The 24,883-nt window shown below is 36.0% G+C and overlaps 1 protein-coding gene across 1 annotated transcript in view; it reads right to left on the bottom strand.

The window, feature by feature from the left end:
• Positions 1 to 333: 333 nt before the first annotated feature.
• Fsip2 (fibrous sheath-interacting protein 2) overlaps positions 334 to 24,883 on the bottom strand; it is a 70,671-nt gene continuing 46,121 nt past the window's right edge. Inside the window, exons 17-23 of the mRNA XM_087654934.1 lie at positions 14,647 to 24,218; positions 9,593 to 10,087; positions 8,227 to 8,318; positions 6,402 to 6,448; positions 3,644 to 3,687; positions 1,750 to 1,819; positions 334 to 530 (exon numbers count right to left, since the gene is read on the bottom strand). Coding sequence (XP_087511060.1) covers positions 394 to 530; positions 1,750 to 1,819; positions 3,644 to 3,687; positions 6,402 to 6,448; positions 8,227 to 8,318; positions 9,593 to 10,087; positions 14,647 to 24,218 — 10,457 coding nt within the window. The 3' untranslated portion in view covers positions 334 to 393. The remainder of the gene's footprint in view (positions 531 to 1,749; positions 1,820 to 3,643; positions 3,688 to 6,401; positions 6,449 to 8,226; positions 8,319 to 9,592; positions 10,088 to 14,646; positions 24,219 to 24,883) is intronic.

The raw sequence follows: 24,883 nt of genomic DNA, 5'->3' as shown, positions 1-24,883 counted from the left end.
TATAAGCTACAATAAATATTTTCCATCCCAAATTGTTTTTGGTTATAGCGTTTATCACAACAGAAACAAAGCAAGGTCATTTTCTTAGTTTCTTTTCTACCTTTCCAGTGATAAAGATAGAAGTTTGCAAATAACACTTCACAGGTGATGGAGCTGTATAAATTGTTGACACATGAACTCTCTGAATGTGTCCTAGACAGTGAACAGTCTTTTGCATAACTGTGTTGTAATCACTCACATTAATTTTGCCATCTACATACTGAACATTATAATGCCACATCTTCTCAAAATTAAACAGGAGCAACCCATATACTATAATAATTGAATGGCGTGTTCTACTTTAAATATCATTTTATTTTATAGAGAATCACAATTTTATCAAGTGGAGAAGCTTCAGCACTTATCCTGGTGAGGTGGTGAGGAGGATTTAGGAACACTGCCGCTCGATCGGGAGAACACCTTTGACAGAGTGGAAGATACCTTTGCCAGCACTTTAGAACCTTGCTTGGAAATACTGCTCTTAGGCATTTCTGTGGGAAAAGATATTAGTAAAACCAGTTACCCAGTTACACTGCAGCAACAATTCAGAACTCAGAGTTGGCATTTGTAAATTAATCTGTGAAGGAAAAAGCAAAGCTGGCATGTTTCCGTTTGATTTACTGTGCTCTCCCAAAAGAACTGTGCACAGCAAAGTCTTCATTGCCTGACCAACTTTGGTGAGGCCGAAGACCATGGCCTAGGATCATACAGGTAAGATGAGTATAAGCAGGCAATACAGTGCAAAGATTTCTGTCTCTCAGGGTGTAGTACCCTGAGGCATCTCTAGAAAGGTGTGCGAAGTCCATCTCTTATCCCTCCTGAAAACTATTTGAAAATACCTAATAAGCAGAACAGGGAGCTCCATCTCAATGCTCAGTACATGGGTTCAAGTGTATAGTTCTCAAGTAAAGGCAGAAATATACTAAAGTGCTATCATTTCTCTCTTATATTGTGTAAATTTCCTTCTGAAAGTTTATAGGTTTATTTCTTTGTCTCGTAAGATACACTGCATAGAAAAGGAAAATGTCAGTGCTCAGATTTAGTTTTCTGTGTCAGCCATTAATAATCTGAGTCTGTAAGAAAATATATCGACTTATGATTGATAACTTGTAATATTTTACTAACTGCACTATATATAACTTTCACAAGTTGGGAATCATTCACAGTGCATATTTAATTTCTCATTTGAAAAAGTAAGCTCTGAGAAGGCTGCTAAGAATCTAGCATATTTCAGTGGTCAATGCATCATGGTAGCTCTCCTGGGCGACTTACTATATCTTTATTATGCCATCCCCCTTGCTCTGGAAGCAATACATTCATGGGAATAGTGTTACTGCTAAATTACTGTAGCCACCTTTCCCCTAAGAAAAGAAATCACAGGGCTTTTTGTAGTACCACAGCTATATAACTTTAGAGAACTCATTATAGTTTTTCTCTTCAATATTTCTGCTTTATTCTTTCATAATGGGAGAAGAGCTATGGCCTAACAAATTCTAGTCACACCATCTATTGTCCCTTGTTGTTCAAAGTTAAAGACAATTAATGTAACCTGTAGATTTTTATAAAATGGTATGGATATTATTTTAATCCCATATTAATAATAAACAAGAAAAAGATGTTGGAAAGATCAATGGTAAAATTTTCTAATTCACAACTATAGTAGTAAGTGCTTTATTTCATTGATGGTTAAAAGTTTAGAGCATTTCATACCTGAAACGTGTTCCTTTGAAAGACGTGCACTGCTGGCCATATTTTTTGATTCTTCGTAGATGGTGACAAACTGCCAAAACACATTGACATACTTAGTCTTTGGACAGGAAAGATTACATATATCAAAAAATATCTAAAGATGTATCAACATTGCACAATTTCATATAAGTGAAATCTGTCATTTTCTGTATCAAATAAGCCCCCTCTAAGACCCAGAAAAGTGAATTTTGCCAGTTATAGGTTTTAGCATTTGTCCTTGTGATGAATTTTGATCTTGGCTATAGATCTCATGACAACCAAAGGCTGATTCTCTTGACTCTTGGGGACTATTAGCTGCTTATTGACCACCTCCTTAGCATTAATTGCAATATATTGCAAACATGTTTATGAGAAATGATAAAATGATAAGGGAGAAGCTGAAATGCTTCACTTCACAACTTTCAGGTTTCTCTGTGGAGAATTTGGCAATTTACAGGTTCTGAAGTGATAAAATCACTTGTTTTGGCCTTACAAGGAACATGCCAGATTCTGGATTTATTCTGGATACTTGTGTCATTCCTTTGAATAAAAGAGCAGTTAATTGTCCTTAAAAGGCAAGATGTAGCCACTGCTAAATTTAAGTTCTTAAAATGTTTTCTCAATGTAATTTCAAGTACTCAAGAGAAACTTCACACAGACTTCTAAGTACTGCTTTTCTTAAGTGTGTATACAAATTTCCCTCAACTTTTGACTTTTACAGAACCTCCACATTTTAATCATCTGGTTAAAATATCCTAGGGCTCTGGTCTCCTTATAGGTTAGGTTTCATAAGATTGCATCCACCTCCAGTTTTCTAGGACAACAAACAAAACACAGAAACAAAACGAAACCAACAGGTCCACACCATACTTTAGACCAGCTTGGAAGCTGTACTTTCTCTCATAAGAAAGAATAAATTTCATTTAGAAATTGAGATGCCATCTTATTGTCATGACCAACCTTTCCCAAAGCAAGGAGGGCAGCAGAAAACAGCCCATTCCCTCCTGCTCATGAGTTTAAGTGTCAAGGCCTTCTAAACAAACTTTATTCTATTTTTTTTTCATTGATTTCCAAGACTAAACATCTACTCTTCATTTTTCAGGTCCTGAGTATTGTCAACAGTTTTCATGTGTAATCGACTAATGGATACGTGTATATGAAGGGAGCTTATGCTACTTTATTTAGAAATGCACTGAGTAACAATTTTAACCATAGTTTGTGTACAAATAAGCCAATAAATAAGGAAAAAGTACAAGAGTGGAAGGGTGATGAACAGCTAGGAGTTCAGTATCATCCAAAGAATGATAATGACTCTCAAACTATAATTTCATGGCCCCTACTCCATTGACATATGATTTTAATTTCTGCAAGGTATGAATTAAATGAAATTGGAGATTATTAAATAGATGCTTATGTCCATAAATAAGCAAAGAGTTTTTTTGAAAAATTCGCAAAAATTTCTTAAGTGTTATAGAGTAGTTTATGAATTGGGTCTGAAATGGTACTATTTTATAATACTGGAAAACTACTTAGTCTCTGGCGAATTTGTTATTCCCTATTAATGGATGTGGAAAAATTACAAAGCTGAATTAAATAAACTAAGAAGATGCTGTGAAAAAGAACCAAACAAAGAGAAGATTCAGCTCGGTGCATTAAATTAAAAGGATTGAGGAAGAGGAAAATTCCTCAGCCCATACCATGCAAGAGTTATCTGCACATGAAGTTAGTTTGTCAAGAACACAGAAGCATGTTGGAGCCAGGCATTCATTGCCCTCTCACCCATCTTTGAAATTACCCTGTAGGCCTTGTCTACATCTACTGCATCATCGCTGGACCCCAGAGTACAGAAATTAGAGGATGTTGAAAAAATATTTACCTCAACACTGTTTGAGTTTCCTTCTTGTGGTTCCTGACAACTTTCTGTAAAAGGCAGAAAAAAAATTCTTACAAAAATATATAAATAATACACACACACATATGAATATACACATACATGTATTTGTTGATACAAATGCAATGTTTTCACCTTAAATCATATAAGGTAGGCATATAGAATTAATATTTTTAGTGTATATACAAGTTTGTAGCAGAGACTGAAGGAATGGCCATTCAGAGCATGCCCCACCTGGGGATTCAGCCCATATACATACAGCCACCAAACCCAGTCACTATTGCTGATGCTAAGAAGTGCATGCTGACAGGTGCATGATATAGCTGTTTCCTAAGAGGCTTTGCCAGAGCATGACAAATATAGAGGCCAATGCTAGCAGTCAACCACTGAACTGAGAACAGGGTCCCCAATGGAGGAGTCAGAGAAAGGATTGAAGAAGCTGAAGGGGCTTACAACCCTATAAGAACCACAATACCAACAACCAGAGCTCCCAGGGACTAAATCAACATCCAAAGAGTACACATGGACAGACCTATGGCTGTAGCTACATATGTAGCAGAGGATGGCTTTGTTGGACACCAGAGGGAGGAAAAGCCCTTGGTCCTGCCGAGGCTGGACTCCCCCGTTGTAGGGGGATGTCAGGGCGGGGAGGAGGGAAGGGGTGGGTGGTTGTGTGAAGAAAGGGGATAACATTTGAAATGTAAATAAAAATATCCAATAAAAATATTTTTTTAAAAAAAATAACTTTGCAAGCAAAGTCTCCTGGAGACCCATTGTCAGTGAGGCAAGTGATCTGCAGGCAAAGGAGCTCTGCTGAGCCTTAGCTTTGTTGCTTGTAACTTGGTGAAAAAAAATAAATACAACTTTTTTGACTTACTTTTCTCATAAGTAAAATAAAAATGACACTATTTATTTTGATTATAAGATGACAGGAAATCTGGAAATATAGCACAATCAAATACTATATACTCTATACATATGAAGTCATCAAAAGCCATCACAAATAAATATAAATGATCCTTTGGGAGTAATGTAAATTCTAGTAAAAAGAATAAAAGGCAAATTTCAAATAAATAAGGATGATTGAAATATCTAAAAAATTAGTAGCTTTATGATTGATCAATTATATTCCTAAAGGATTTGATTCTACTTTACATTCTATAGAACTGTAATGACTTTTGCTTTGAGATGATAGGAAATAATTTGGTTTCATAGACATCAGTTTATGTCTAGATAATGCCAGAACAGGCACTAAGTTTCTTTTTGGAGGTTGTGATCAGAAGACTTGTTCTGGGAAAGTTAAATAGGAAAAATCAAAGGAGTGGAAAGAATAAGGCAGACTAAAGGGAAATACCCCAGAACTTGGCAAGAGAAAGGCCCTGTTGCATTGAAGGACAGCAAAAGAATTAGGAAATAGAGTTTGCTTTAGTAGAGGAAGCTACAAAAGAAATGTTGGAAGAGGTAAAAAATGCAATTGGGCTAGTATGAACTAATGATGGAGAGTCTTGTAAGCATTGTAATGTTCAGTAATTATGTTGGTAGTACAAAGGGAAGGACTTTCAACCTCTGGATTTATCCTATGTTCTTATCATTGGACTCTCTACCTCAAGTTAACATGTAAATTCCTTAAGAACAAACTTGGTCAATATTGTTAACACATGGAATTATACCAAAATAAAAAAGAAAACTGGTGAATCTTCAGATGAATTAATGAGATGATGACTTGGTCAGGGACAATATCACTGAAGAATATAATAAATACAGATAATCCAAATATCAAAGTAAGACAAAACAAAACACAACACAAAATTTAACCACAGGGAATGAGCCTCATTTGGACTCTTTTTTTTTTTTTTTTTCGGAGCTGGGGACCGAACCCAGGGCCTTGCGCTTCCTAGGCAAGGGCTCTACCACTGAGCTAAATTCCCAGCCCCATTTGGACTCTTAAAAAATGTTTTACACTACAGAATGAAAACAAAGAACAGAGCTAAGCAGTTCCTTGCTGGATCTTATAATCTCTGATCCATAACTCAGAATCTCCCTGCAGATGAACATACATAATTTGTATGAGAATGATGTTCAGCCAGGATAATCACTAAAAGCAGTGAAAACTTGAGAGAAGGTGTTTCTTGAATAGGCAGAGCAATAGCCGGGAAAACTTGAATGGCTTGAAGTTGCAGTAGTAAAAATGATCCCTTTACCTCTTGTGTATATTGTTATTATTTAATCAGATTCATCTTCTGAGTTCGGAACAAATATTGAAGTAAAACATCCTAATGATATGGTTAGCAGTCCATAAAAGGTATTAAAAACACTAAGTAGTTCATGCTATCCTGATTTTAGTGTGACCAACTCTAGTTGGTCTTCAAAAGGTCTTTTCCATTTTAGTCATGGTAAGCTCTGAGAGAAAAGAAGCACACGTTTTAAATAAGAAAGTTAAATCCAGTCATAGTCTAGAGACAAGTTAGCAGAGTAATACATGCTTCTCTCCTTACAGTCAGAAGAAATTTACATACTTCATACCATAGAAGTTCATATAAGACAAAGTAGTAAGCTTGTTTTAACACATAGTTGAACTGATAACGATCACCTCCTAAAAGTAGCCATAACTAATGGAAAATTAAGCCAGTATCACTTTCAAGGTTGATAACTAACATCTTACTACCGGGAAACAATTAAGTAATCAAAATAATCAACAAAGTTTCTTGTTCATCAGTTTTTAAAAGTTAAAAAGAAATCCAACCTTCTAATGCATTAGCCTTTGGATCTGGTATAAATTCTTCTGCTTCGCTAAAATAGAAAGAACAGATTTTAATATGTATATTTAATAAATGAAGAAGCTACTGGTTAACAACAATCTGCCATTCTTCATACGGAAGCAAATCACAGATACTATGTTGCTAGAATTCAAAATGGAAGGGGAATGATTTATAAATCGATCGCTCCACTTTTAAATCTATGATTAAATAGACATAAAACTTAACACCTTAGAATGTTGCAATGTACTGTTTCCTGGCATTAAGAACATTTCTGTGGCTGTGCAAACATTGCTATTTTCTACCTCCTGACCATGTTTTGAGCTTCAACACTAACACTCAGTTTTGCTTTTGTTGTTGTTTGTTTGTTTGTTTGTTTGTTTGTTTTTACCAACCCCAGGAAATCATTATTTTACTTTGTGTCCTTAAAATTTTGAATAGTACATATTAGTAGAGTCTTCATATTTGTCATTTTGTGATTTATGCTAGTTAGATCAGTGTCATTTGTGTTCACAAATAGCATAGCATGTGAGGATTTTCTGTAATAGTAGATAATATTCTGAGGAATTCCTAATACAGCTTCTGCTCGTGAATTTGTTCACTGATGAATTGTCATTTGCCTTCCTCATTGGTCTATCGTGAATCGTGCTGTAATTGATATAGGTTCACAAAGACCTACTGCAGTGCCTGCTGTCAATTCTTTGTGGAATAGACTCAGAATTGCTGGTTCACCTGGCAATTCTATGTTAACTTATTTAGGAAAGCTCCATACTGTTTTTGACAGTGATTTTGCAATTTTCTAATTTTACCATCAGTGCATAAAGGTTTTGGTTTTCTTTCTTTCCCTTTCCTTGCTCTCTTATCTCTACCTTTCTCTTCACCTATTCTCATCAGTTCAGAATAGCATCCTCCGTGATTTCAATTTGTGCTACCTAAGTGATTAGTGATGTAGAGCATCTTTCATGTGCTTCCCTTAGTGAGTAGTAGTGTGGAGTACCTTTCATCTGCTTTTATTACATCACTTTATCACTTTAGAGGATTGCTCTATTCAAGTATTTTGCTTTCTTTTTACTTTTTTTTTAGGTATGGGGAGTGCTTTGGATATTGACACCATATATATGCAAATATAATATATATACATATATATACATTGATATGTATGTGCATATATGTGTATGTGTCTGCTGTGCAATTTGCAACTATTTCCTATTCTTTGTATTGATTTTTTATTCTGATTTTGAATTGACCATTTTTGTCAGAACACAATATATTTCTTATTCTAATAGTTTTTATTTTTACTTTTGTGTGTTTTATATTAATATAGCTAGTTTGTATTGTTAAAATTAATCTGAGTGTTCCAACTAAGCCTTTTACCATCTCTAGTTCATATTCTTCTTGTAAGTCAGAGCTATATACTATAACCTTCAGATTACTTAACAAAAGTGAGCAGGGATCTTTCTGTGCTGACAGTATACTTTCTGTTACTGACCTATCAATATCCTTCAGGTTTTAATAACAACTATAAACAACAATACCCTATTACACCAGCAAATATCTGATCAAAGACATTTATACACTGGACCACAAGTGTTGAAATGAATATGCAGAGAGACTAGGTAACTAGATATACAGAATCACTGGCAAGAGGAAACTTAAGAGTTAGAGTGAAGTCAGGGGATGGAATATCAGAAATGAGAAGGTTTTGATGCTGGATACTTGGTCAAGTACAGATTTACTAGCAGCCCCATTCTTGCCCTAAAACCTACTTTCATTTCATGTTTCTATATTTGCACGGCATTAAATTTTATGTACCCAGAAATGAGGTCTTCTTGGTTGTATGATGATGTGCTCATAATTCTGTGTATGAAGTAATGTGTTGGTTCAGTAGGAAGGATTTCTTCTTTCTGCAATATTATAAATCAGTTATTACAAACAACAGAACTCAATATATACTTTCACCCTCATTGGCATTTTTGCATTCCAATAAATATTTAAAAAACCAGTTTTATAGAGTACTTATAATATTCTTTAAAAATTAATAGTAGTGAAAGTTTTTGAAATGGTTTTGTTAAGGCATTCTAAGTTATGATACTTGGTTTTGAACACTGTTTAAGCATAAATGTAGCACGGATGTTAAAGAATGTAAAATTCAATTTTTACATTTTAAAATATTTTAATTGCAGTTGGTTGTATTAAATAAAAGAGCAGAGATGGAGTTCTAGGCATCTCGTAACCTCGTTTGATCAGACATTTTAACACGTACCCTGTTCTATTTGTTGGGAAACCCTGAGCTTGTGATTTGACCTAAATTACATGTGCTTATGCCTGTGGTTTCCTGCAGCTTTTCTGTTAGCCCAAACACAAAAGTACAAAAGCTCCTTTAGGATGTTTAATTAAGGCAATTGTCTCACTACGGAATCCCACATCATATGATTTCCAAAACTATGATTAGTATGCACTTTTAGACAAGGTGAAATAAAGGCATCATTGAGTTTCTTATCATCATTTGGAAGCTTGGATGTTGTAACACAAATGTACCTCATCATGATTAAGAAGTTTAATGGATGTTGACAATGCTGTCAATACTCTGTTACATTTAGGTAAGGTCTTAAAAACTATGCAAGAAAAGCATTTACCTTGTAAGATTTTGAAAGCTAATGCATCTATTAAATGAAAATCTGAATTGAAACCTAGGTAATGGTTTTCTTCTTGTTGTCATTTATTTGTTTCTGGTGGTGCGGATTGGGACCAGGTCTTAGCAAATGTTATGTAGCAATTTGACTTTCCCCAGATGATTCATAACTACTTTATGACCTCGCCAGCCCATCTGGACTCTTCCTATTGACATGAAGCTCTTTATGGACGTCCAACAAATATTTCAGCCCAAATACAAAATCTGATATATTGTTTAATTAATAAATCAATAAAGTTGAATTTTTCTTGAGCAGTTTTTTTTCCCATTTTGTTTCAGCTAGTTCTAGGTTTCTTTCTATCAAATACTTGATTGAGCTTCATGTTCTATTAATTACCTAACCTAAACTGTATATCCACAGTATGTCATATGGAGGCAATGATTCTACTTCAGGATACTATGTGGCGTAATCAAGAGGCATCCTAGTAACAAAATTCATGAGGTTGTCTACCTTCCCAGCTGTGGGGAGTTAGGCATGTCACCCACCTTATATTGTAATTTGTCCCTTGAAGGCGGTGCTTCTGCCAAGTGTTTAGAATAAGGCATATCAAGTTCAGCAACAGCTCTTTTAACATTTGTCTTGTTAGGTTCCGTTATCTGATTTCCAGTGACTTCAATACTTTCAATATTTTCGCCAGATATGGGCTGACAACATTTGCTCAGTGCTAAGAACTTTTTCAGACTGCTTGAGCTTGTTGCTGTCTTAGGAGAAGCAACTTGGCTTTCTGGAGGTTTCACAACTTGTTCAACATAATCTCCAGCTACGTTTCTTAAGCACTGGTCTCCAACAACTTCTCCTAGGACAACCTCCTCATCATCAGAAACCGTGTCCTCTCTTAAGCTAATATCTGAATCTTTTTGACCAATATCATGAGCTACTAGCCGAATGATCAGATCTTTTTTGTTATTAATATCTTTCAAAAGCTCTACTCTGGTGATATCAGGCCTTCTTACATTTTGAAACGAATTTCTGCCAACAGCCTAGGATGGAAAGCACAATAAGTATTAAAAATAAATATATTAGTCACTTTTCTGATTTTACTTTGTATCATAACTTATTTATGGTTCTTAACTTTAATCTAAAATATATCTTCAAATGCCATTACTCGTATATTTTAACTATTTTAAAAGAATGATATAGATAAAGATCATATGTAATATTTGCTTGTACATGCCATCATTTTAACATTGACACGATATAAATGTATCATAATTTATTCCAAATATTCAGTCTTACAGAATGGCTTGAGCTTTAGATGCAATTTTCAAATGAACTCACTTTTTGATTTTTTTGTCATTTCTGTTAAACTACTTGTTATAGAACTACTTGCATTTTTATGAAGTCAATAGGGAACTCTATAAAAATATATTCTTTTTGACGCCATATGAACAACAATGCCAAGCAACCAGAGCTTCCAGGGACTAAGCCACTACCTAAAGACTATACATGGACTGACCCTGGACTCTGACCTCACAGGTAGCAATGAATATCCTAGTAAGAGCACCAGTGGAAGGGGAAGCCCTGGGTCCTGCTAAGACTGAACCTCCAGTGAACGTGATTGTTGGGGGAGGGCAGCAGTGGAGGGAGGATGGGGAGGGGAACACCCATAAAGAAGGGGAGGGGGAGGGATTAGGGGGATGTTTGCCCGGAAAACGGGAAAGGGAATAACACTCAAAATGTAAATAAGAAATACTCAAGTTAATAAAAAAAAGTCAAGATTTTAAAATTATACCTAATTCTACTTATAAAAGCCATAACACATTGGAATTGTGATGGTTATCCTACCCCTTTTACTCTATAATACCATTCTTTGTTTTTTGCAAAAACTTATGTAATCTTCATTTCATTCTCATACTCCACTCAAATTTTCTCATTTACAGTTCTTATTATTATGGATAATGGTAACTATAATCCAGTAACCAAACCACTTTATTTCTGTAGCCTTTGGCTATATAACAGCAATTATTTTTAATTATCAACAAATGTTGTATTATTTTATTATTAATTAGTTATAATTATTGTGTGACTCAACCTTTCTTTGCAACTTTCTAAGCTCTATTTTCAAGTTGATAATGTCTTAAAAGTATCTTCTGTAGAAATAAACTATTTAGAAGTGACTCTTTAAATAAAGCAACTTGATTACATGTAAAAAGTTAATAAGCTTAGAAAATCCTAATATATGAAATATGTTGGAGATTTGTTACTGAACGTGGTTTAAGTATGTCTGGTTAGTTGAAAAGTATAGTATCTCTAAGCAGAATATTAAACCATGATGCAAAGCAAGAGCCTAAAGTACTTCACCTACCCTACAGGATTGTTTGTCTCCGTTGAAAAAGACCTGATCATACTCAATGTGGCACATGAGATTTCTGTGCTCTGCACTCTCTTTGTTTATTATTGTTGTTGTTGTTGTTAGTAGTAGTAGTAGCAGTAGTAGTGGTGGTAGTAGTAGGAGTAGTAGTAGTAGTAGTAGTAGTAGTAGTAGTAGTATCAAATGGAATTTTCTTCCCTCGAAAAAAAAGTGGTATTTGTCCGTGTTTAAAATCATCTTTTTTCAATAGTTCATATGTGACCTACATAAAGTTGGTAACCATGAAAAGAAATTGTTCTGGATGGTTTAATAGATAATTAAATTTTATTTTAGTAAATATAATTTTATAGGATATTCGCACAAATGTTTACTGTCAGGGAATCATATATAAATGAATACTACATACAATAAATGCTAATGTAGCAATGAGAACTCAGAAAGGAGAAGAAATTTTAAGCTTCAAGGGACTATCATATGTTCTTAAAAAATAAAACTAAGTAAGATTACAGGAGTATAAGTGTACAAAAATTTTAGTATTTCAGTTAGAAAACATAAAGCACACACTTGCAATTTACCACATAGAGGCAGAGATATGGTAGCCATAGGGAGCTGGAGGGAGCCTGGGTTAAATTTTTCTTGGGCTACATGAACAAATATTTGTTCATCTCAGAGATAGCACAGGGATAGACTGCAACATATAATACAAACAAAAACCAAACATAATTATATCCAACTCTCGCTTACTAGTTTCACTGAAAGCAGTGATTTTATTTGGGTCTATCTACAGGAATGTGGGTGGGAGATTAGTGAGATTTGGTAAGGATGTAGAAGGCGACAGTACCCAAAGCCAGCTTGATTAGTAAAACTTCTAACCCAGCATGGATGATGACTCGCCCCAGTTGTGTCCTCTGAGCTCCCTGTGCACCATCCTAGCAGCTTTCCACATTTTAGTAGTTGTTGTTACTGCTAAAATCGTGCTGAGGAGAACCTTGTGAAGCTTATGATTTTCAGGAACTTCCTGAGACTTTAAATTTTATTTAATTCTTGAATCATATCTCTGTCTAAAAGAGAATGTTGTATTTTTGAAGAAATTGCTAAATAGCTCCAGCCTGCATAGTGTGTTCCAGGTTGACCAGGGCTGAACAGTGGCCCTGTTTTTAAGTTAACAATCGATCAATCAACCAATCAATCACTAATTAACTTATTGATTAATGAAGTTTTAACTAATTAACTTATAAAATAAATAACTAACTAAAAATTTAATAACTAGTTAATTATTAAGCATTAAGACTTAGTTCTAAGATTTTTCAGAATCATATTGGAAAATTGAAGTGTTTATGTTTCAGAGAATACAGTTTTATACTTGGGTCAGCGACATGGTGGAGATTATTAAAAACACAGAACTCTCAAAAATTCACACATTCAATGTGAAGAGTTTGAATAGAATCCCCATGCCAGGAATGGGTTACACTTTATTGAACTGTTGATCTAAAGGGTCCTACAGAATGCTCAAAACATCAGAAGATATTGATAAGGGTATTGGTTACTTCTCGTAAGCTGACAGTAAATTAATACTGCTCTAGACACCACAAACGTATGTTCTCAAATATAAAGAAATAGAGCTGGTGCCTAAAAAAGAAGCTGCATGTCCATTGACTAACTTTCGTGATCCAGGACGGCATTTTGCAAGCTGCAGGAGGAAAAGAATAGCTTTCAATATTATCTGTCTACAAAACCTGAAAACAGTGACCTGGCTTAAAGATATACTGTTGCAGCAGTGGCACAAAATATAGCACACTGCCTAACTACTTTTTGATTGGATGTAAACCCCAATCAAGTGAGATAGAAGCCATACCTGACACTGCCCAAGTGGCCTAAGAATAGATATATCATTAGCTTAGGGAGAAACCAGTTAGTATTAATTCGGTAAAATTGTTTCTCATGACATATTACTATACCCCTAGATTAGTGACTCACATAACCCTTATCAGAAAATAGTCTTGGTAATTAACACAGAGATTCTCAAGTGAAAAATATTCAGAAAGTGAGAGACCTTGTAGCACTCAGCCCTAAAAGCTATGTCTTTAGCAAACTTCTACCCTCAAGGCTCAGGGATCTACGGAGAAGAGGGGAGGAGTGTAAAAGTCACAGGGGGCAGATGATTACAAGGAAACCATATCTTCTACAAAACACACAGCAGGGCTTTTAAACGTATGTACAGAGAAGGTGACAGCATGCACAAGACCCATGTAAGTTCAAACAAAACAAAATTCCAGCAGTGAGAAGAGAAAGAGGACACAGATTACTGCCCCTAAGCAAGAAGCCTTCTGTGACTAATAACATACTGGGAGGGAAAACCAGTTTTCTCTAAAGGAATATCCCTAGATATATCAACCACACTCCAGGGCAGGCCTCACGCACAGGAGTAATTGATCTATAAAAGCTGAACTCTCTGTATTTTTATGTGTTATTTATTTATTGATTTGTCTTTTGCTTTTTTTTCTGTTGGTTTGTTTCCTTCTTTTTACTAAGAGAGACAGAAACAGGAATATAAAATTATGTGGGTAGGAAGGTGTGGAGTTTCTAGGAGAAGTTGGGTGCAGGGATATGTACAAAAAAAAGAGTTTTGCTGTGCCTTTTATACACATGTTCTTAGAAATGTCCAGTTAAATTATATTTGTTATCAGTCCAGCATAAATAAGGATACATTTATGTCCGTGCTTCAAAGACTAGTTTTAGTGTATTATCTCATTAAAAACTAGAGTTAGGCCTTTCCCTGTGACATCTAGATATAGCGAGTCCTTGAAAATCAGGACTGTAGAAATGAGCTGGTATAGCCAACTCCCTGCTCTGGTGGCAAAAGAGCAAGCAAGGCTTTCCATGTGTCTAGGAGAGGGAGGAAAGGACAGAACTTGCTTGCTGTTTGCCCATTTCCCCCATTGCTGTGATTCTTTGTTTTTTCCTCCATCTTTATTAACTTGGGTATTTCTTATTTACATTTCAATTGTTATTACCTTTCCCGGTTTCCAGACCAACATCTTCCTAACCCCTCCCCCTCCCCTTCTATACGGGTGTTCCCCTCCCCATCCTCCCCCCCCCCATTACCGCCCTTCCCCCCAACAATCCCGTTCACTGGGGGTTCAGTCTTGGCAGGACCAAGGGCTTCCCCTTCCACTGGTGCCCTTACTAGGCTATTCATTGCTACCTATGCATTGCTGTGATTCTTACCTCTAAGGGTTTCACATCTAGTCGTCCAGTCCTATCCAGTGAGATGCGTCTCTCTTTCTGCCTTGTTTCTGATTCAGACACATCTGTGCAAGAAGGACCTTTGCCACTTATGGAAGCTCTTCTCAGTTCGGCTATACTGCATCCAGTTCTCTTTATACAGTCCATCTTCAGAGTCTCCAGAGGCTGAGTCTTCATAGAAATAACAGCCAAGTGTTCTGAGACGATATTTGGATCTATTTTCATCGGTTTATTCCTCACATGTGGAATTATTTTAACTGGAAGTTCATCTTCTAATACATCTTCGGATTCTTTGTCTGAGTCAGAGCTCATCAGTGCAGCGTGCTTTTGTGCCTTTTCAATGATTCTGTTTGTGTCTAAATCTCCTAAGGCCGCAGCGGAAGAACTCCCTGTGCTAACTCTACATGACGAAACACTGGAAACTCCATCGACAATCAAGCTAGCGACCTTCTTAGGGAAAGCCTTCTTTGTGCCTTTTATATCATAGAGTTCTTTCTTGGATCCGGATTGTTTTATTATGTCACTGTAAACAGACTCAACAACCTGAGAAATCATTTCAATATTTTCTGGATCTAAAGATTTTTCTTCGGGAATGGAATCCACAAGACTAATGTTACTTTTGGAAATTTCAGCTGTTACAGATTTTGTCAACTGAGATGCAATTTTATTTAACTCGGGCTTTGTTAAACTGTTTGTGTCTTTGCTTGCAGGACCAGGCTTCCTTACTAGTTTAGCCAAGAACAAGGCCAAAGCTTCCTCTAAAACTCTGGAGTCTAACACCACATCTCTTATGGATGCGGTTTTTTCCTGGGACTTAAGGTCATCAATGATTTTCACCACCTTTTCCATAATCTTGACAGCTTCTAGGACTAACTCTGAACTTGAAAGTTCCTCCTCTGATTGAGGTTGAAATTCAGAATTGGAAATCTCCTTTACCATTGAAAAACCTATTATGTCAGAAAGGACATCACTCTTCCCCATTAAATCTTCAAATACAGAATTAGGGGAGCCTGAGTGTTTCAAAAGATTGGCATAGACGGAATTAACCACCTTTTCAATAGTTGCCTTGTCAGCTGAAGGCACAGCTTCTGATGCCTTAGCCGGTTGTACAACTTCGATTTTACTTTTGGAGAAAAATTCCTGGATTGAATTTAATATTTTTGAGGTTATTTTTTGCATTTCACTTTCTTGAGATTTAGTTCTTTCTGTACTGCCTTTTGGAAAGACAGATAAAAGCTTCGATAAGAACTTTACAGCAATTGTTTCTATTACGTTGTAAGAGAGTTTACGAGGACTTGGTGGCTGTGTTGGAGTTGTTAAGATCACATTGGTGAGGATATTTTCAACAACAGTGTCAACTTCTGCACACTGATATGGAGTCAACTCACCACCAAAATAGTTCTGCAACTGGTTGCCAGTCACTTCTCGTAGAACTAAGTCAACTATGTTTTTTGAAAGGACTTTGCACCCACTAATTAAACATTTTTGTAAGATTTCCTGTGATCCAAACTGTGGCAAAAGATTATTATAAATTGTTTGAACCACCAGTTGAACAATTTCATCATCATTTGGATGCAAGGATTCTACGTACTGTATAATCAGATCTTCATTTTTGGAAATCTCTGCTGCAATCGTTTTTACTAAATTCATTTGAATGAAGTCTAGTTGCGTCAACACATTTTCTGGAGTTAGTTTTGTCTTGACATTGGATAGTTTTGAAAAGACTTTTGCTAAAAGACCGGAAGATACATCCTCTAAAAATTTGTAAGGTAACTGTATGGTATAGGGAGATGAGGTCTGACATTCTTTACTGACTGTTTTCACGGCAGTTTGGACCTTTTTCTCAACATCTTTTGATTCCAGAGGCACACATGCTGAAGCTGGTATCTCATCAGAAAACATCAAGTTAAGCTGATGCTGAAAAATTTCATTTATCACTGTGCTCGTTAGCCTTTTTGCTAGATTCTCCCCATTACTGTTGATGCTCTCACAAATAGACTCTTGAGATTTACATTCCTTTAAAACACTGCAAACACAAGAATGAACAATTTTATTGACTATTGTTTTTTCAGTCGATGGTGTCTTCTCTATGGACGACAACTTGTCAGAAAAGGACTGTTCAGGTGTTTTCTGCGTTTGCGACATTTTATCCTTGCTTTTAATATCTGTGCTCGATGGTGGCTTTTTTATAGTTGTTTCTTTAATCTCAGGAGGTGCTGCAAGATCTGATTCTTTGACTGATTTTGGAAGTACCTCCTTTTCTTTTTTTGGCCTAAATACCTTAATTTTTGCATCTGAAAACTCTTTCATCATTGAATTGACGAGTCTCATAGCTGTGTCATAAAGTTCAACTGGCTTTTGATCACTCGTAGCTGTACTTTTGTCACACTTTTCTGTTTCTGGCGAAGATGTAAATACCAGTTTGTTCACCAGTTCAATGATCACATCTTCTAGAAACTTGGCAGGAACAATGTTACTTTCCGATGAGGACTTAGGAGGGTCTGTCATACTGGACTTAGTTTTAAGCTCTTTTAATTTTTTGGTCTCACTCTCCTCTCTTCTTCTGGTTTCTGTTTCTTTTCTTGTTTTCCCTTTAGAAGCAATGTCTTTGTGAACTGATGGGGGTAAATCCTTTGTTTTAACAAGCTGTGCAGAATCTTGAAGTATAACCAAGGCTTTATCACTTAGGAGGCTTCTGCTGTACATTGGTCTGGAAAAATCCAGTGGTTCTTGAGAAGATACTATTAAAACATTGTCATAAATATTTTCAATGACATTTTCAACACGTTCACTTTCTGAGTACGATTCGTCCTCCATATCTGTCTCCGCTACAGACTGTCTCCTCTCTTCCTTGACTGGTTGTTGGGGTATTAGTACAGTTTTTTCTGTCATGGTCTCTTTAGTCTTACCCTTGGGCTTGTCTTCTCTTTTCACTGAACTTTCACTCACATCAATTTTTTTATTTTGCATTTTCAAATCTGATCTAAGCCCCTCCTTCTCAGGACTGTTTTCAACTGTCTTCGCAACTGCAAAATGGGTGAATATTTCAAGAATCTGCCCCTGCTCATTGACTAGAACTAAATTCTCCTTTCCAGTTTCAGTCCTTTTACATTTGTCACTCAAATATTGCACCTGAGTACCTCTGGCTTTCATGGTGGTGTGTGGAGATGTAGCAGAATGTTTCATCTGAGCACCTCTGCCTCTCATGCTGGTGTGTGGAGATGTAGCAGAATGTTTCATCTGAGCACCTCTGCTTCTCATGCTGGTGTGTGGAGATGTAGCAGAATGTTTCATCTGAGCACCTCTGCCTCTCATGCTGGTGTGTGGAGATGTAGCAGAATGTTTCATCTGAGCACCTCTGCCTTTCATGCTGGTGGATGGAGATGTAGCGGAATGTTGCACCTGAGTACTTTGGCTTTTCATGCTGGTGAGTGGGGACCGAGCTGGTGAGGTGGTTTCTGGAGTGGCGGGTTTGACTTGGCTTTCCTCTTCTTTCTTTGCATCTGTGTCGCCTTCACTTGGTCCTGACAGGAGATTGATGATATTGCTTTTCATAATGGTAGCTATAGAGTTAAGTACTGGATCTTGGGTCTCATCTTTTGTAATTGATGTGTCTTTAGATAGAGCAAGCTGGTTCTGTTTTAAGGAGTCACTAATCTTCATGGAGGTGTTCTGTGGGAGGAGCTGAACCCTTTGGGAGATATTTTCTGGATCTAGAAATGAGAAGAAAGTTGAACACCAGTCTCCTGAAAATAGTGGCTGAATCTTGAATGTAGAGATTGCCTTTTGTGCCAAAGAAGAAACCATTTCTATAACAATGTTCCCAGTGCCATCCTTCTGAATACCATCAGCTCCGAATTTCCCTATAAACTGATCATAGACAAAATTAGATATCTCATCAATTGTCTCCTTTGCAATTGGTGGGAAAGAAAATATTTCTTCAGCATGTGGTAATACTTTAATTCCACTTTTCCTAAAATCTCGTATTAGAGAGTTTGCAAACTTAATAGCCAAGCTTACAATTTCTGCCTCTGGCATATCCTTTTTCCTGGCATCTTCAGTAAGAGTTGAGAAAGAGCAAAATTTGTGAGCAAGGTCAACAATTACATCCTCTAAAAATGCAGCTGAAAATAGAGAGGATGGTGCCTTCTCTTTCATGGATTTAGCAATAAGAGAAGCAACACCAAAATGAGGTAAGTTACTAGAAGGTGAGTCTTCACCATATAAAAATAACTGCAAATGATGATCCATGATTTCTTTAATAATGGAGCCAGCTATTTTACCGAGAAATGAACCTCCCTCTTTGTGTGCATCTTTCTGTACTTCTTCTTCTTCTTCTTCTTCTTCTTGGAATTCAGATTTCTTCAAAATATTTTTACATACAGAGTCAATGAAATTCTCAGTTGTTTCATATATTATACCGGCTGTCTCCTCTGCGTTGGTAAATTTGATCTCGTGTTCATAAATTTCTTGCATAATTTCATCGGTCAGTTTTGAAGCTGCAACCATGAACTCATCATCATCATCATCTGGCCCAGCCTCTTTCTCCTTTAGTTCATCTTCAGTATCATCTGAAGGAAAGATGTTTTCTAAAAGCTTGTAAATCATATTTTCTATCACAGAACAAGGGAGCACTGTAATACATGATGGTAATGCATTGGTATCCTTCAAGATGACATTGAGTACATTTTTGATGATATTTGCAGCTTGAGGTGAAGAATAGCAAGAAGGCATTAATTCTCCTGAAACTAATGACTGCACTTGATAATCATACATTTCTTCCAATAGAAAATGATATATTTTCCCTCCAAAACATGAAGTGTCATTTTGTACAGCCTTGTGTAGTTGAGTCAGAGACTTACATTCATCAAATAGATTTCTGTAAACAGAGTCGACTGTTCTTTGAACCATTTCTTTATATGTCTCTGAAAACCTCAGACTCTCATCCAAATGTTCTGCGACTAAAATCTCAGATGTAGTGAATTCTAAAACAATTGATTTTACTAAGGTTGTAACAATGTCCATTATTTTAGCTATTGCTCTCTCTGGGGTTTCAGTATCCAAGGAATTCTGTATAAATGTCTGAAGAATTTTGCATAAAAGCTCAGTAATTACTTCTTCCAAAAAGACGGCAGAGTTCACAATGATCGACAGCTCTCTTTGCTTAGTGCTTGTTTTGGGCTTCTTCTTGCACGTTTGAGCCACTGTAGTTGAAAGAATACTTTTATCACCCGATAAGAATGACTCTAGATGATGATTGAAGATCTCCTTTATTATAAAACTTGCAATTTTTGAAACAGGTATGCTACTTAGGCCCTTTTTATCTTTTGTAAGGGACTGATACAGATTTGAATGGGAAAGATCAGCATAAATGGAGTCGACCATCGACTGCATGTCTTTCTCTGAAATCATACTCTGTTTTTCATTTCCATGTTTTACAATACATATTGCATGTTTTGAAATTATTGACATGATTTCATTAATCAGTTTTATGACCGTGTTATTTAATTCTGATTGAGAAGTGTCAGAATATTCTACACTGGAATGTGATGGATTTATCTGAGACATGAGCTGAGTCACTATTTTCTCTATATGAACATGTGAGAGCATGGTAGAATACATTGTTGAAGCCTGTCTTCGGAATCTTGATTTACTAATGTCATAATGGACTCTATTCACCAAGACATTTTGACTAAGTTTGGAATGCAAGTGTAAAGGAAGATTTGCCACAAGATCTGATGGAATTTGAAAATAAGAAATTTCAGTCAGAATGATTTTGGTTATCTGGGCAGCTAATGCTTTTGTATTACTTAGAAAATCTTTATCAGGCATAATTTCCATTTCATATTCTTCTAAAACTTTTCTGTACACCGTGTCAATGATGTTTTTGAGTATATCTCCTTCTACTGGGGACAAAGACAACTGTTCTTCAGCGTTTTCTATAGTGGTAACCTGAGCTTTGGAAAATTCCTCTGTTATCCAATATATGAGGCTTTCGGCTTTATCAAACAAGACATTTTCTGAGTTCCTTGTTGAGTCCACTTGTACAATGCCAACTACCCTGTGAAATATTTTGCTAACTACTCCAGAGACCACATCTTCTAAAAACATTGAGGAATAAGCACTCCCATATAACAACTCCTGCCTGTCATCATCGTAATATTTTCGTGATGAGGAAGATAATTGCCTTCTTTCCAGAAATGGCTGAAGATGGTGTTCACAGATGTATTTAATAATGAAACCTGCTATTTGATCAATTAAAACAGCATTACTTTTTGTGATATTTTGTTCCACTGATTCTTGAGAACCAGAGTTTTCTAAAATATTTGTGAAAACTGCATCGACCAGATGCTGAACATCATCTTCTGAGTAAAAGGACTTCGTTCTCTCTTCGTCTTTTGAAAATCTAATTTCATGTTGGGATATTTTTCTCCTAATATCACTGATCAGGTTGGAAGCAATTTCATTAAAATTTACTCCTTCTTTATCTTTTGAAGCTGCTTTGTATGAAGCGATTTTAGGGGAAGAAGGAAAAAATTTAGATAATAGTACTCTGATCATATCTTCTAAAAATGTATATGGTAGTAATGTATTATATAGAGGTAAAGTCTGGTTTGACTTACTAGATTTATTGATGTCACCAAGAATGTCATAAACAGTATGATCAGTCATTGAACTAGAACAAGAAGAAGCTGACAAGTCACCAGAAAACAGGGGGTGAAGAAGGTAGTCTGAAATAGCTGCTGTGATAAATTTGGTAATATTTTCCACAAAAACTTCACCATTTTCAGACTCATCAATGTCAGGATCTAGTCCATGCTGCTTCAAAACATTCCTGTATACTGAGGCAACAAGTTCATCCACAGTATCTGTATTACTAAAGGGAAGGGATGTTTGCCTATCGCATAGAATCGGAATCTTAGCTCTGTCTAAATGATTATTCACTGACCTTACTATTTTTTGGGTCATATTTTCCAGCTCAACATTAGCTTTTGACTTAGGACTAAAAATCTTTGATAGAACTCTTGTGACAACTTCTCCTACAAACTTATCAGGGTAAATGCCAAAAGGTGATGTCTTCCGGGACTTGTGAGACTCTACAACTTCATTGATAACTTGTTTGACCATGTAAGACACTTCATCCAGAGGAGTTTTGGGGCGAGGTAAAGTCTCTCCACACAAAAATGGTTGAAGATGGCTTTCAATAATCTCTTGAATAATGAAACTGGCTATTTGGTCAATCATAATCGGACTTCGACTAATTATATTTTTCTGTATTAAATCAAGAGAATCAGACATTTGCAAAATATTACTGTAAACAGAATCTACCATCTTTTGGAGATTTTTATCTGTATGTAGATACTGATTGTCACAGTTGGTGAACCAGATTTTATGTTTTGAAATAGCTGACATAACCTTATTTGTTATGCAGTTGGACATTTCACTGAAATCTGAACTTGTCCAATATGTTTTGTCTAAAGATGAAGACTTAACAGGCAAAGGAATAAGTTGAGCTAAGAGTCTTCTGATAACATATTCTAAAAATGAGTGTGGTAACATGGTACTATACCCTTTTGAAGACATGGGTTCAGAGTTACATTTTTTTAAACTATTTCGAAGTTTATACAGTATGATTTCAGCATTGAGCGTGTGAAATAAATTTGATCTGAGCTTTCCCTTGAAGCACGATGGCAGCTGGTAGTCTATAATCTCTAACAATATGCTATTAGCTATTCGTTCAGCTACTGGAGCATTATCATATGGTAGATTACCACTGGTTACTGTAAATTCATATTGCTGTAAAACATCAAGATAAATGGAATCAACAATCTTAGTAATACATCCTTTATGGGCTGATGGAAAATATAGTCTTTCTTCAGGATACCTTAGAACTGAAATCTGAGCATTATTCAACTCTTTCACTACATTGTTGATAAGTAATGTATTTATCTCATTGAGCCAGGCTTCAGTGATGTTCAGATTTTTCTTCCACAATGATGTAGACAAATTAAAAAATAATTCTGCAATTATCTCCTCTAAAAATATGGCTGAAAAAACAGCACCATTTACACCTCTTTGACATAGCTTATGAGAGGATACTTTGTTGATTCTCCTTGCTTCTTTCCTGTCAGGAAAGGACAAAGAGATAGTTTTTCCTGCATGTTGTTTGCCAAATGGTGTGTGCATTTTAAAGCTAGTTGCATTGGGGTTATTCAAGGACTTGGTAAAAAAATTATTGTCAGAGCTCATGAACCCTACATGGGCTTTCGTCTGTTCTGGGTCTATTAATTCTTGCCTTATTGTCTTTGGAACAAATGGCTGTATTTCTTTCATTCTGTAGTTCTTGTATTTGTTTTCAAAAGGAGCTTGCTGTAAACCATGAGATAGCTTGTCCATCAAAGATTTAACCAAGCTGTGGGAAATAACATTAAGTATACAGTCTGATGATAATGAATCTTGATCAATGTCTGCCAGGTTTTCCAACAGGTCTGACATGTAATCTCCCTGAAATTGTTCACAGTCCGTTGGTGTCTTAAGATAATCAAAACCTCCACCTTTAACACTTGAAAGAACTTTGACATGTTGACATTCTTCTGGTACTTCACGCAAAAGCGTATTCTCCTCAAAAAATGCGGCACCCGCCGTGCACTTTTCTAGAAGTGTTCGGATAAGTTTCTCACACACAACATTGAGAAGAAAAACTGATTTAGAGGAAAGCCCTAGATTGTTGGTAAGGGTTCTATGACTTTCTTGGATATTTGAGGGGGAAAATGTTTTTGCTAGTTTACCAGAACTCATATCACCATCAGGAAATTCATCCGGTAAAAATAAATCTAAAACGATATTAAACACTTCATTGACGACTTCTTTGGATTCATGAGATTTTAGGCTGCCAACCAGACTGTTTAACCTACGTGCTAGGTAATTTAGTTTATTTTTTTGAACAAGGTGATCAGTTAGGTGAGGGGATGACTCCAAGTCCCTTGGGCCTGTATGATTTTCCATGGTATTGACTTTGTTTAAAATGGGCAAACTACTTTTAAGTGGGGCATATGACTTGTTTCTTACATTATTTTCAAAATGATTTATTCCTAGGACTTTGGACAATACACAGATCACTCCTTTTAAGAGATCTTGAAACATATCGTCAAAGTCAGAAGAAGTCACTCCTGGACAGAGAGTGTACTTTGCATTTATGGAAGCCTGATGTGCCTTGTCAGCATTTATCAAGTTTCTGTAAAAAAGAACTTCAACAATAACTTCAAAAATACTTAAGGCGAGATCTCCAATGGAAATAGACCTGGTTTTATGCAGTTGAGAATGAATTAAGATGTTTTTGTCAAGTATTGCATCGTGAATTTCCCATGCTTTCTCTTTGCTGCCTTCTCTGGTGCCATCAGAAAGGTTTGAACTTAGGTAGCAGATAACTGCTTCAGAAAGATGTTCACAAAGCTGATAAACTGAAGAATTACTGTAAATGCTTTTAATAGGCTGCTTGGCATCATCGTTTTTCTTTGAGAGTGAAGATATATGAAACAACTTCTCAGTAGAAACTAAAAAAAAAAGAAAAAAAAGGAAAGAATAGAACCATGAAAGCATTTTTAGTATGGGTTATAGGAAATGTGGAAAATTTTACAAAAGAAATAGGATTTCCCTAAATACTTCTCAATTGAGAAATCACGGCGTGTACATTGAGAAAGTAGGTCTTCCATATGCAAATGTCTAAGTCTTAGGGTGGTGTCTCTGCCTTGATTGAATTGTAATGGGCACTAAGAGACCAGACTCTCTGGTTTACGGACACATCCTGCCATAGCTCCAGTGACATGATTATTACAGATATATTAGATCAAAATATTTGATGCTATGGTGTGTTTTACTTGTAAGGTATAAAGATTTGTGTTATACTATCATCTGGAATAAAATAGCAGTGCATCAACTCCAGATAGTTAATGGTAGATTGAAGCAGCACAGACACGTTAAGTGCTTTGTAAACTTTCTAATTCATGGTGCGTGCGTGCTCAACAAAAATTCTCTACCTTTTTAATTACCCTTTTATCTGCAGGCCTAGAGAAAGAAAATATCTTCTAGGTTCAATGCATTAACAAGTAAGTTAGCAACATTATAACACACCATGAACGTTTCAAAGCATCAAATAGTCATTTTACCTTTCTAAAGCTAATTTCAGAAAATCAAAATGTACACTTTCAGACAACAGGTG

This window comes from Rattus norvegicus, chromosome 3 (genome assembly GCF_021556685.1).
Source record: "Rattus norvegicus strain SHRSP/BbbUtx chromosome 3, alternate assembly SHRSP_T2T, whole genome shotgun sequence".
NCBI classification, from domain to species: domain Eukaryota; kingdom Metazoa; phylum Chordata; class Mammalia; order Rodentia; family Muridae; genus Rattus; species Rattus norvegicus.
The sequence above is the reverse complement of the archived record's forward strand: the minus strand, read 5'-3'. Positions and strand labels throughout refer to the sequence as shown.